The following is a 14979-nucleotide window of genomic DNA, read 5'->3' as shown; positions in this document are numbered from 1 at the left end:
GAGAGACTGTCTAAACTACTCTACATGTGATAAACCACGCCCTCTATTGCGTTAGAGTAAAGCTTGTTTTGATCTTGAATCAAGCTCGGTGTATAGCCTTGCAGCGAATATTAAAGCTTTATCGATATAATTACGTTCCACTGGATTGTCAACGGGTGGATATTCGGCTAAAGTCGCTCATCTAGGTGGATTTTCCGAGGACCGTATATACGATGAATTTGATCCACCTGTTAACAGCCGCAGCATTGATGCACGGTAAGTAACCATCAATGTGATTTACTTAGTAGGGTACAGTGGAGAAAGATGGGACATACAAACAGCTGTTTGATAATTAAAATTTATCATAAATTGTCACATGGGTTCATTTTTCAGCTCAAACATTGCAGTGGAGGCCTAGTATAGTTGGAATGAAAAAAAAAAAATTCTTTATCCCCGATGCAAATTTAACATCTATAATGGAATGAAACAGTAAACAACGACAAAGTGGAACAACATTTCTAAAAATCAGCCTTTATAATAAAACAGTAACGGGAAAATGTAACTGTTTAGCATGTCTTGGGTTTCCCCCTTAAGATTTACAAATAAATTGTAAAAATGTAGCTGTTTCCTAAGCCGGTACGTTATATACGACCCAAGCTAAATGGAAAATCTGTTTTAATTTCTTCTTCGCAGAATGTTTTGGTCAAATGAGCACCCAACGTTTACTGAGGAGTTTACTTGATGGCTATGAGTTCACCACTTTACGACCGGTCAGAAATGCATCAGATGTCATCCGTGTGGAGTTTATGTTTTTACTTACACAAGTTATAGAATTGGTAAGAACAGTTTTCTTTTTATGTTAGAAGATAACTTGAAAATTATTTAGGAACTGTTTAACATTTCACATTCAATTGAGATTTCACATCTTGACTGTAACAGCTCGGTTATAACTGAAGTTTAGAACTATTTATTGTTGTCTACACCTAGCAAAGCTTCAAACATTACTTGAAGACACTGGACATTATTGGTAATTGTCAAAGACTAGTCTTCACAGTTGGTATATGCATAAAATAACGAACCTGTGAAAAGTTGAGCTCAATCGGTTGTCGAAGTTGCGAGATATTAATGAAAGAAAAAAAAACCCTTGTCGCACCATGGTCACACGAAGTTGTGTTCTCTCAGATGCTTGATTTCGATACCTCAAATTCTAAATCTAAGGTCTCGAAATCAAATTTGTTGAAAATTACTTCTTTCTCGAAAACTACGTAATTTCAGAGGGAGCCAATTCTCACACCCATTTATAGTATCAACCTCTCCCCATTACTCGTTACTAATTAAGGTTTTATGCTAATCATTATTTTGAGTAATTACCAATAGTGTCCACTGCCTTTTTAAAACTGCTTGTTTCGAACACACAATCTATGACTTCAGCTTTAAAATCAAAATTTACTATTTTTGTTTGTCTGTTACAGAATGAAAAACATCAAACTCTTGAAATTGGAACTTGGTTCACTCAGGTAGGAAAAGCTGTTCATAGTGTTGTTTTGTTTCTCGTTATTGTTTTTTATTTTATTTTTTATATTTCATAAGGAGGGCCGAAAGTTGATGAGCGTGATGTGTAGGGATGGGTTGGCCTTATATGGTTTTATATAAACCTAACGTTCTCCCATTACAAATCAACGTGCTAGGATTTCCAAGAAGCTGTTATACCACAAAATAATCTTCTTTTTTGATCAGAATATTCTTGCTTGTCAAGTTCAGAATACACAAGATAAATGTACCTGAAGCATGTAATTTGCATTGTTGAAATATGTTAATGTGCACTTTGTTTCAGTTAAAAATGTTTCAAAAAGTAATCTCAATAAAATGTTATTGAGTACCAATAACAATATCCCGGATCGTTATTGGTAATAAAGGTTTTGTCAAACCATAATCAAATTTTTCACGAATCATTAAAAAAAAAAAAAATACCAGCATAATTTTGTTCTCTTTACGTTCTCATTTCAGCAATGGACGGATGAGTTTATGACCTGGGATCCTGACAAAAACAACGGAGTAAAACGACTTTTTGTTTCAAGATCCAAAATATGGTTGCCGGATATAACGCTGTACAACAGGTAAGGTAATCTTTCATGATATTTCATCCTGTAGCAACCAATGTACTATACCCATAGCAACCGACGTACTATACCTGTATCAACCAATCCGTAGCAACCATTGTACTATAGGCTGCCCTAAGCAACCAATGTACTATACCTGTAGCAACCAATGTACTATACCCATAGCAACCGACGTAATATACCTGTATCAACCATTGTATTATAGGCTGCCCTAAGCAACCAATGTACTACACCCATAGCAACCAACGTACTATACCCGTAGCAACCATTAGGCTGCCCTAAGCAACCAATGTACTATACCTGTAGCAACCAATGTACTATACCCATAGCAACCGACGTACTATACCTGTATCAACCATTGTATTATAGGCTACCCGAAGCAACCAATGTTCTGCCTGTGGCAACAGATGTACCTGTAGCAACCAGTGTAATTTACCCGTGGTAACCAATGTACTATTCCCGTTGTAACCGATGTACTTTGGGCCTACTTGTAGCAACATCAGCTTCTCTGTACCTACGTCTATGTTAATGTATCTTATGACGTGTTGTAAAACAAATATTGACTGTTTTTACTTGCGCTTGTTTAAGCTACTACTCCCGCTTCGACCACCGAGGCATTATGCAGGACTCTCTGGGGATCACCTCGGGGGTCATAGCTTTATAACCGCTTCACCCGAAACAGTCAAAAATACAACTTCATGAACGTAAAAATGGCACAACATTTAAACTGAGTTTCAATATCAACATAATATTGAAGATTCTGATTCTATCCTGTTTTTTTTTGGTAGTATGGACAAAGACTTTGAAAGCTACAAAGATACCTCAGTCGTCGTTAACTACAATGGCATGATGAGATGGGAGGCCCAAGTCATTCTAAAAAGCTCCTGCAAGATAGACGCGCGACTTTTCCCATTCGACACTCAAGTCTGTAAGCTAAAATTCTCATCATGGGTGTACAACAGTTATGAGTTACATCTTCAGATATTGGAGGAGATGGACAGTAAAAATCTGTACGAAGACGTTGGGGTCTGGGAGCTTCGTGACGTCATTGTGAACGGAAGCGAGTCTGTTTACGATGGCGTTCCCTACCAAGAACTGACTTATACCGTTTATCTAAGACGGAGACCCATGTTCTACACTGTCCAAATCATCATTCCATGTATCCTGCTCTCTCTAATCAACCTGATGGTGTTTGTCTTGCCCCCCGAGTCAGGGGAGAAAGTATCACTGGGTATGGCCAACCTGTTGTCACTGGTTCTGTTCCAGCAGCTGATCAGCAACGCTGTTCCCCCGACTTCAGATAATGCACCTATCATTGGTGAGTCATTTTCTTTGGTCGGTAAGAAAGGAAATTTTGAGGTTTGGTGGAACAACACTATGACATTATTTGGTTTGGGTAAATTTGTCTGTAAACACCAAAACCAAACATTGTACTTCTATAATGTCCACCATACCTCAAAAAGACTAATGCCTTCCACATTTGTAATAGTTACGGTAGCTGTCATATTACCACTTATGTCATGTCAGACTTGGGCAAATTGATACTTGTATCATTGTTGTATTGTGCGGGTCCAGATTATGCATTCAAGGTGTACCGGTATGTGGGGCTATAGCAGGGTTAATGATTAAACTCAGACTTCAATCTTCAAAAATGATAATCGGGGAGCTTGAAGCTTTCAATCATGTTCATCTGGAATTGTAAGACAGTTTCGGTGTACATTTGTGACTGAATTTCACTCAATTTCAATAACTTAATTTGATTTTCTTTTGTCTTGTATCGCAGGATATTTCTTCTGCCCGATGATAGTCCTTGCTAGTACCTCCATCGTATGTACCGTGATCGTTCTGAACTTGTTTCATCGCGACAATCGGCAGGCCATACCACGATGGGTCAAAATCGTAGTGCTCAAACACATGGCAAAGTTGGTCCGCTACAAAGCTTCAAAAGGATCATCCACGACTATTCGAAGATGCAGACAAGATCTGACCTATTCAAAACACGATCCGGCTGGGAAATTCAAAGTGAGCACAGATACGAAGGAGCAAGGTATTAACGCGATGTTTGAACCAGGTTCCAGTCAAGTGGGTGCTAAAAACGATATCAGCAACCCGAAGGACGACATTGGCATTGGTATCTCTTTCATCCAGTCTACCCAAGCTGGAGCCGATGGAACTGCGGAATCGCACCACAAGACCAACGGAGCTCTTAACTGGAAGGATGTAGCACTCGTGATTGACCGGGCTGCCCTTGTCTTATCTTCACTCGTGACTTTTATGGCAGCTACTGTATCTGTGTCACTGTTTTTGTTAATTTCGTAGGAAATATTATTCTTAGAATGAAAGCCTTATTAATGTTCATTCAATTTAGAAAAAAAGAAAAAGAAAAAAAAGCAGAAAGGGTTGAACAAAATAAGAAAAGCCCCTTAAATTAACCTTTAGAAAAAGCAAAGCTAGATTATGATAATGAAAAAATTCTAAGAATTTGATCGTGTAAGCATGAACCATACAGCAGTATGACGTTGATACGGACCAATCCAACCGGCTGTTAATTCAACGTCAACATTGGAGTTGTCCCAGATTCCACATGATATAAATATAAATATTAATGTGGAAAAGCTTCTGCTTCTCTGGCTAATGGCAATCGTTCGGTTCATAAGGGGTCGGCTTTCTGATGTATTCGAAGTGAATTGTTTCTCAAAATGCTCGACTACCATCACAAGCTGCTGTAGGCTTCTAGCCAAATGCTTTTGTTGCCATTAATTTAAGCAGCGAATACCAAACTTATACCTTCAATTTAAAACCAGTGGGCACTATTGGTAATTGTCAAAGACCAGTCTTCTCACTTGGTGTATCTCAACATATGCATAAAATTAAAAACCTGTGAAAATTTGAGCTTGATTGGTCGTCGGAGTTGCGAGATAACTATGAAAGAAAAAAACACCCTTGTCACACGAAGTTGTGTGCTTTCAGATGCTTGATTTCGGGCCCTCAAATTCTAAACTTGAGGTCTCGAAATCAAATTCGTTGAAAATTACTTCTTTCTCGAAAACTACTCCACTTCAGAGGGAGCCGTTTCTCACAATGTTTTATACTACCAACCTCTCCCCATTACTTGTTACCAAGTAAGGTTTTATGCTAATAATTATTTTGAGTAATTACCAATAGTGTCCACTGCCTTTAATCGTGTAAATGCGTAAGCTTGAATTCAGGTTTGATTTGCAACCGGAGTTTGTAAACAATAGCATCTTCGTCACAAGTTTTAATTGTTGTAACAAATCCTTTGTATTGTAATAAACATTCAGACTGTAGAATTGTTGTATGGGATTTGAGGCATTGAATAGTAACGTACCAATGTTTATTTTTCACTGTGTCTTAATGTATCCATAATATGCTTATAAAAAATTAATGCCGAACAAACGAGTGTGATCTTTGTCTTTGTTCCGTTTTAAATTCGCGGTCTAATTCCAGGAATTACACTCTTATAAACTAGAATCTTATAGGGTACAAGGTCAATTACATCCCCTTTAACTGGGTTACGAGGAAAACTTTAGTTTTAGAATACCCAGGAAACACCCCCTCACCAGTCAGAATATGGTAACTATAGAATAGAATAGTTTGTAGCAAATTATTAAAAACATTCACAGGAATTTGAAGCATTAGAGTCGCATCATGACAAAAATAGTTATCCTCAAAATCCTTAAATGTACAAACTGTATACGCAATCTGTACAATAAAGATATAGCTAAAAATACAATTACTTCCTACATTACAAATTTCAATTAAAATCTCACGGCCGATGCTATCATGTTTTTGCACATGTTCATCTCATCCTTCTTCCTACATGAAGGCATGAACTTGAAGTCTTTCGCTGGGTGATTGATATCCTATGTTACCTACACGCCTTTCAATTCTCTTTTTCATAGATTATCTTCATTTCATCTATTTTAATTCCAATAAAGGCCTACTCAAAATCTGACCTTACGCAGCAAATGATGACTGCCAGAAGAGAACCGAACACCAGCGTAATCACAGGTTAGCTCGGCTGTTTACTGATACATTAATCGGATTCGAGTAAGTATATTTTCTTTTACTTACTTTTCCAGAAGGTGTATTTACAGGAAGTCAGTGGATAATGTACAGGCAACTAAACGTTAATCTAAAAGGAACATTTCGCTTTTTGAAGATGTAAAAGTGGCCGAGAGCGTTGCCAATCACAGGGCCAATCTTGGGTCAAACGCCGCCAGAGTGATCCTCTAAGGCCACTGAGCATGTGTGAATTGGGGTATTTATAAAGTTGAAGCTGCTCTAGAGTTGCAAATGTCGTTGGTTCGAATCCCACCCGAGTAATATTATGCCTGTGCTGTTTAGAGCTCGGGGAAGTACTGAGTATACAGTACTAAAGCACATCGGTGTGTATAGTAAACAAACAGGGAATATAATAATAAAGATGAAGTTATAGTCGTTCATCGAGGCGTAAAGCAAAAGTATTCTTAACTCGTTGCACTTATTTTTCGTAGAGGGCGCGCTTTGCAACGTTGGCTGTCTTAGAGACCAATTCTATTATCAGACGTCACAAGACAATGGTGGCACCGAACCGACACATTGGACAATAATCTTTGAACCGCTCTCAAGCAGATCAGCAGGAAGAGCGAAAACTATATAATTTGCTCATAAGCGTTGCCTTCGGGGAGCTGGTATATTGACTGATGTATGTGTATCTGTGAAAATAAAGCACGTTCCATTGATAGTCGTAGGAGTTTACCTGGTTATGATGGTTGCCGTAATGTTTTATTTCGAAAAATAGAATTGTTATATTTTTTATATTTTTTTATTGTCAATATCGTGTAGTTTTACCCAAAATGTTGTATAATATATGAATAAACCCACAACAGAGTTGAAACGGGTTCAGGGCGACAATGGGCCCGACCGACCAATGGGTCAGGTTGGACTGGACACTGATAACCCTAATTCCAAATGATTCAAATGTATTCTCTGTCAGATAGACCCATATTCGGATAAATTGTAGTTTATAGACGTTCTTCGAGGTGTATAAAGCAAAGTAGTATACTACATATTGCAATCTGTTCGTGTACCATAGTAGAGGGCGCACTTCGCAACGTTCATGTAGAGAATTGGAATCATAATTCTGTTGCAAGAATCAACTCTTGAAGCCATGCATGAACATTTGTATCTGAGGTGACTAAAAAGAAGTTGGACATAGGCCTTACGTATTGTTTAAAACTTTGCATGGTGTGAATAAATAGGATGAAAATATAATAAATAGTAAACTTGCCGGTAAAACAGTTGTGTAAATCTCTTAAGTGGGAGCGTTGGCTCTGAAAAGACATCCAAGTTTGACATCTTAGAGACAAAGTCTACATCAGACGTCACAAAACATTGTGCAACGTCGGCACCGAACCGACACATTGGACACATCTTTACCGCTCTTGTTCAGATCAGCAGGAAGAGCGAACAAAAAATCTTGGCCCGTCGGTTTTTGCTTTTTGGGACCTTTACCAATGTTTTAAATATACCTTAGTACGCCAAAGTAAGGATAACTTGGAACAGATCGAAGCTAAGAGCATGACATCATGCGTTGATAAAATTAATGTATGTAATAATGTATGTCCTCCGTTTAAGCAATTACATAAAACCATCAAAATTTTCATAATGACTAATAGATAAACACGAACGGATCTGAGAGACTGGTCGATTTATACCACGTTTGCGATTATCCCCAACATGCCACGCCCAACGGTCATGTGCCACATAATTAAGTAAATAAACAAGTATATTCGACTCACGGCTCACATGGGATTTTTAATGGAAAGGTATGTTTCATGTGATATTGCGTTTTGGACCTAGTACAAAACTGTACGGGACCATCTCATCTCCAGTCATTTTTTACATTGACATCGTCTGTTGAGGATTTTTTGATACGCGCATTCTCCAGAAATTACATCAATTATGCGGTGGATTGTTCTGCCTCTCCTGTTGATTTCAGCGTCTTCGTCTTTGAGCGGTAAGACTTTATTTCATGATTTAAACCATTTAAACATAGACCTAGGCCTAAATCTTACGTCTAAGTGGACGGGTATTTAATGGTGTGTGTTTTGGTTTCTGTTTGTGCAGACCTGTTTTAAATAATAGATTATTGTTTGTTTGCCCTTCAATTATTCGGCTTCAGTAGGGTTACTGTAAGTTGTTCAATAATGCAAAAAGTATTATAAAGAACAGTTTTCCGGTCTAGAGTGTGACGGTTGGAAATTTTAAATTAAAGTATTAGTCTTTTATCGAAAAATACAAATCGTGGCTATATTTTCACATGCTTTATATATCGTCATCGTTTTCTTTTTCTTAGGCGTTGCATGGTGAGGTTTCAATTATTATTATACGGTAACACCTTTGGTGTTTAATCGACTTGAACTTATGTGGGTTTCATTCGACTGTCTGTTAGAATATGCCGTTCCTGTCTGGCATCCATGTCTTTTGTAAATAACCCAATGCACTTGAACGTATGAAAAAAGTCTATAGGTTTTGCTTAGCGAAATTGAGTCTAAAGCATAATGGTCTTGTCTTAATACATGCTTTTAAAATGCAAGATCTGAAACAACGCCGCCAACACTTTTACCTCAAATTTGCTAAGCCGAATTGAACTGAATTTCGCGAGTGGATTCCTAAAACAAGAGGTGAATTTAATGGCTCAGTATTAATTGTAACTCATTATTGACTACTCATAATGTACGTACCAAGCTAGAGACATGCTAATACTAATAGTGCCTTTCATTCCATGGTCAAATGAAAATGCCATGAATTTACAGTTTTCCCAGTTGTAGTTGAACATCATTTTGGTGTTTTGAGTGTATGTACTTGTGTATAGGCCTACATAAATTTTTCTTTACAGATTTTTAGTTTTTTATACATGGTGTAGGCCTAGTACTTTCGTATAGTCCTTTTGTTTGTATTTGTTTCTGATATTTGTGTATTTTTTGTGTGTGCATATTATGTTATGCCGTTTATAAATATTAATTCTACTTATTTATTTGTGCAATTGGTAATTCAGCAGATGGCTGCTATGCGATGACTTTGTTTGTTATCAATCAACCATGAATAATAAAATGTTATTACTTTATTTTATAGAATGTCGTCAGATGAGTGCCCAGAATGTACTTCTGAAAGAGCTACTCGATGGTTACGGTTTCCAATCAACCCGACCTGTTTATAACTTATCACATGTTACAACGGTGGTATTTGGTCTGACACTCATCCAAGTCATTGAATTGGTAAATGCTTTTCTGAATTACACCATGCACGATATGGGACAGAGGTTATCCCCCGATGTTCCCATATTTTAGCAAACTACTTTCCTCTTGCCCAGAAGTCCCCCCCCCCTCCAAAAAAAGCCACAGTTTAGACACAAAAAGATGGACCCAATGTACCATGTGCCATGTCGAGCACCAAACGGTCCAATTGATTCCATAGTTTTATCCACAACATGTCAGGATTGAAGGCACTGGACATTATTGGTAATTACACAACACAAAAGTTAGCATAAAAACTTACTTGGTAATGAGCAATGGAGAGCTGCGATAGTATAAAACATTTTGAGAAACGGTTCCTTCTGAAGTAACGTAGTTTTTCACTAACATTTTTCACTAAAATATTAAAAACATATTAGGCCTGCAACCTTTTATTATGCGTCTGAAAGCAAACACACCTTGTGATGACCAACTGAGTCAACAATTTTCACAGATTTTTTATTGTGTGCAAATAATATGTTAGATTACACCAAATGAGATTATTGGTCTTTGACAACTACAAAATATGTCCACCCAGTGTCCATGATGCCTGATTGACACATGACTAAAACAATTGCATTATTTTGTCTTTTCTTCACACTGCAGAGTGAGCGATATCAGACAATAGAGGTGGGAGTTTGGTTAACTCAGGTATGTAGTTACAAACTCGTAAACAAATGTAAGATTCAACCATTAAAAAGGATAAATTAATCTCTGATGTAATTCACTTATTACTCGTTAACTTTAACAGTAATTCAATACGTTTGACTAAAATCCATATTACAAATTCGATATTGGTTTTAAAACGATTGTATAGGACATTTGCTTTTTGATAAATATACAAGTCAAGGTAAATCAACTATCTTGTTAAGTTGTAATGGCTGTAAAAAGACAGACTTGTTGTAGCATTCAGTATGACAGACATTTTGATCATTGCTCTGATCAATACAAATAATTTGTTGTAACATTTATGACTTATTTATGCAGCAACTTTTTTTTCCAGCAATGGCCGGACGAGTATTTAACTTGGGATCCAAATGATTACAACGGAGTTGACCATCTTTACATCGACAAGTCTAAAATATGGCTTCCAGATACTACTGTACACAAAAAGTAAGTTGTTGGTTTATTGATAAACAGTCATCACAGCCATCTGTTGAATTACTACTATTTGTACAAATAAAAATAGCCATAGAGATAGAAGTATTCAAAAACGGTATAAAGTAATATAAATACACGCACATACATACACGCACACCCATAAACATTTATATACATAATACATCAGTTTAAAAATTATGATTAAAGGGAAAGTACACGTTTGGTAATTGTCAAAGACCAGTGTTCTCACTTGATGTATCCCATCATAACCATAAAATAACAAGCCTGTGAAAATTTGGGCTCAATTGGTCATCAAAGTTGCGAGGAAATGATGAAAGAAAAAACAACCACGTGGACGAATTGGTGTGCTTTCAGATAAGAATAAAAGACTTCTAGCTAGAAGTCTTTTATTATTTGAGTGAGAAATTACCCCTTTCTCAAAAACTACGTTACTTCAGAGGGAGTCGTTTCCAACAATGTTTTATACCACCAACAGCTCTCTAATGCTCGTTACCAAGTCAGTTTTTAAGTTAATATTTGTTTTGAGTAATTACCAAACGTGAACCTTCCCTTTAACTACAAATACATGAATACGAACAGAAACATAAGGAATAGGACTACGAGAAGAAAAAGACATTGGAGATATGATGGTATCAAGATTGGCTAATTAACAAATTTGTGTCGTTGTTACTATGCAAAATAACTTAAGAGGTAAAGCTTATAATTTAACTAAGTGTATATAAACTTCATGACCTAAGCTTTAATATGAACTGACTCTTAAACAAGCCAAGTATGATTTTTAGTACTAACAAAAATGTGTGTACAAAACCTATGGGTTTTTCGACAGAGCGAAAGAAATAAGAAGAAAAAATAAACAAATCTTGACGAAAACATAAGCTGTTCCGACTACTGTATCGGAACAGTCGACACTTTGTAAGGTGTGTCGGAACAGTTGACATTTTGTAAGGTGTGTCGGAACAGTTTACACTTTGTAAGGTGTGTCGGAACAGTTGACACTTTGTAAGGTGTGTCGGAACAGTTGACACTTTGTAAGGTGTGTCGGAACAGTTGACACTTTGTAAGGTGTGTCGGAACAGTTGACACTTTGTAAGGTGTGTCGGAACAGTTGACACTTTGTAAGGTGTGTCGGAACAGTGTACACTTTGTAAGATATCATACGCTGAAACTGAAATGCATTTTGTTTCTATGTTGCAGCGTTGAAAAACTTTTTGAAAGTTACAAGGACATCCCAGTAGTTGTGAACAGTGATGGAAGTGTATATTGGTCCACGCCGGCCATACTCAAGACTACATGCCGTATCAACGCCAGTATGTTCCCATTCGATACCCAGGTCTGCCAGCTCAAGTTTACATCATGGGCTTATGGCAATCACCAGCTCAATCTCACACAGTCTGATAGATTGAATGATCCAAAGGCCGACTACTCTGATGTTGGGGTTTGGGAACTACTCAAAATAGAGATTCAGCATGAATTAAAGTCGTATGACGGACCGGTTGCCTACCCAGAGCTATCTTACTTTATTCATCTGAGAAGACGACCTCTCTTCTTCTTACTCCAGATTTTCCTCCCGTGTGTTCTGCTCTCTTTTCTGAATCTCATGGTGTTTATCTTGCCCCCGGAATCAGGGGAGAAGATATCACTGGGTATGACCAACCTGTTGTCACTGGTTCTCTTTCAGCAGCTAATTGGGACATTGTTTCCTCCAACATCAGAAAACACTCCAATAATTGGTAAATATTTAACAAATTTCATAGTTAAGTTTAAAGGTGTAATAGATTTGTTTGTCAATGTAATTCTGAATTTTTATAGCGCACAATTTTCGAAGACATAATTATGCAGTTAACGTCACATGTTAAAGTTTCAGCTGAAAACAGTGTCTAAACGCTGATAAAATACCCAGCCACAAACGGCCACCATATTTGCCAAAGAGAGAGAAAGAGAAGATAGCAATCTCGATGTTGTGCTTTCTTCAAGTAACCTCGAAGCTTCTTCAACAACTGGTGATGACTTTATTCAATCAAATCACAAATAATAACGTTGAGCTTTCTTTTCAATGATCCTTCAAAGCCCTTTTTTTTTTTTTTTTTTAATGTATCAAACCATATTACTTTGAAGGGATTCCTCTCTCAAGATCTATACTTTGAACAGCTAAAGTGATCCTCACCCATTGTGTAAAGTCATAGCCATAATTTTGGAGTTACCAGTCTATGACCCTTTATATGACTAAAAGTTACGTAAGTTTCTACCTGCCAAATAAATGTCATACAAATCTAAACAGTTTTTGTAAAGGAAAACCGTTTTTGACGTTCCTTTGAAGAAAATGAACACATTCTTTCTCTTTACAAGACACTCGTGTATAAAAAAACTAATCCAATATGATATTTCATGTTTTAGTAAATGTTACTGTTTCTATTTTTTCCCAATAGGGTATTTCTTCACGTGCATGATCGCCCTGTCATGTTTCTCCATCATCATCACCGTAGTCGTCCTCAACATTTACTTTCGGGACAACCGGCGTCCCATACCTCGCTCGATAAAGTGCCTCACATTCAGAGTTCTCGGTAAGTTAGTAAGATACCCAGCTCCCGAAGAAACTCTCGAAGCAGATCCAGCAGGTGAAAATTACCAAAATAATGGCAGTCTGGACTCCGGGCTCGAGACAAGTAACCACTCTGGCATGCCGCCCTCAGATACTCATCTTTGCCGGGTACTGGATGACTGGATGGACAACCGCATAATTCACTCCGAGACTCTTCAGATTGCTCAGAGGCGAGAATATGCATCAACCAACCGGTCAAAAACCATCAGCTCCCCCGTCGGAAGAGCGAAGCGTCACGCTGAAATCAAAGACCACCGATCGGCACGGGAAGGGCACCAGACTAGTGATGATCGAGCCTTCAAGGGTCCGGTATGGCGGGATGTTGCCCTGGTGATTGACCGTACAGCCTTACTCATCAGCACCGTGGTTACACTGACATCATTTTGTGTAACTACCACATGTTATGTTCTCAATTTGAATTAACGCAATTTGACCATAGTGTGATCTCCTTCCTAAAGAAATGCTGAAATTGGACCGATGTTTATGTAAAAATGTGGTCAAAGCTGTCATTCGATATGATTGTGTACAAAATTTGAAATTTCTTCGAAAAATAAGGATAAGTTTATAGTAAAGCTGTAAAAGTTGTGTATGCGAGCATTAACTCAACTCTATTGCTATTTTGGATTGTATCTCACAGGTACTTTGAAGTATCATAATTAATAAAACATTAACAAAAATACGCAGTAAATATAGATTAATAATATTAATCGTATACATAAATAATTATTACAAGCCTGGCTTTATCTATGTAGAAATATCCAACTGATAGTGGATAATAGAGCTACTTTTTGCTCAAACATTTTAGCATAATTTGTATGTAGATATGGATTATATATTGGAGTGTGTGTCTCTGCAGACACCATTATTTTTAAATTGCACTTTATTTAACCGAACAAATTCTTTAAGTAGCAACTAGCAAAGCAATGCAGAGCGTTTCCATTTGCTTTTCCATTATAAAACAACCCCTAGGGAATACAGTCAACAGTTTGATTGCATCAATATGGTTTTCCAAACTTGGCAAATTAGTCCGACAACCGAGAACTATAATAGTTCACAGAAAAGATATTATTATAAATTACAGTTCACAGAAAATATCACACGACAAAAGATATCGAACAAAAACATTAACGCAAAAAGGACCACAATAAAAATGTTAAAATAAAAAACGGCTGGTGAAATAATATGACAAAGGACAAAACTACACGAAAGACAACCAGGAAAACCAATGAAGTAGAAATAGGCAAAACAAAAGTTAAATACTACTATTAATTACTAAATAGTATTTATTGCGTATGTATATATTGTGGAAACTTGGTTTTGGCCTTCTTGTAAACGTATTGCTATAAATGATGGAAAATAAACAACTGTTCATGAAACCCCATGGACTAACTTGCTCGCTGAAACACTTGTTAGGTAAAGCGCTAAGTTTGTGTGAATAAAGCAGACATATGTACCGTGTAGCCTACATGTAATATGATGTATGTTTCAAATTTTAAATAATTATTAGTCTGACTGAATGAAATTTAAAAGAATCATGATTCGTGAATTAAATTGCGAAAACTTAGGAAGAATCAGTTAGCTGATGAGCCCATATAACGAAACTACTGTTCTATAATATAGGAACTGAGATGCACCTTGCCTTAAAACTTTTTAAAGTGATAACCGACACAAGAGGGCTCGAATTCATAAAGAGCCTATCCGGGGATTGGGCACATTGGTAAATTCTTTACACGGCTCTCATTTCAGACTAGCATGAAGAGCTAGAGGACAAAACAAATCTTTGCTCGTTGGTTGTTGCTTTCGAGGACCATTTCCAATGTTTAAAGTAAACATACCTATTAAGTACGTAACGTATACGCAT

The 14979-nt window shown here is 37.1% G+C and overlaps 2 protein-coding genes across 2 annotated transcripts; both read left to right on the top strand.

The window, feature by feature from the left end:
• The first annotated feature begins 212 nt into the window (after positions 1-212).
• LOC117290489 (neuronal acetylcholine receptor subunit alpha-7-like) lies at positions 213-4974 on the top strand. The gene is made up of 6 exons (XM_033771906.1): positions 213-255; positions 673-815; positions 1452-1496; positions 1987-2096; positions 2888-3417; positions 3883-4974. The coding sequence occupies exons 1-6, from the start codon at positions 213-215 to the stop codon at positions 4416-4418; spliced, it is 1407 nt and encodes a 468-aa protein (XP_033627797.1). The 3' UTR covers positions 4419-4974.
• A 2915-nt stretch (positions 4975-7889) lies between these two features.
• Positions 7890-14595, top strand: LOC117290531 (neuronal acetylcholine receptor subunit beta-3-like). Its single transcript, XM_033771962.1, has 6 exons — positions 7890-8121; positions 9240-9382; positions 10004-10048; positions 10401-10510; positions 11714-12249; positions 12946-14595. The coding sequence occupies exons 1-6, from the start codon at positions 8067-8069 to the stop codon at positions 13539-13541; spliced, it is 1485 nt and encodes a 494-aa protein (XP_033627853.1). The 5' UTR covers positions 7890-8066; the 3' UTR covers positions 13542-14595.
• The last annotated feature ends 384 nt before the right edge of the window (positions 14596-14979 follow it).

The sequence above is a fragment of the Asterias rubens genome, chromosome 5 (assembly GCF_902459465.1).
Source record: "Asterias rubens chromosome 5, eAstRub1.3, whole genome shotgun sequence".
NCBI classification, from domain to species: Eukaryota; Metazoa; Echinodermata; class Asteroidea; order Forcipulatida; family Asteriidae; genus Asterias; species Asterias rubens.
This window is presented reverse-complemented; position numbering and strand designations above follow the sequence as displayed.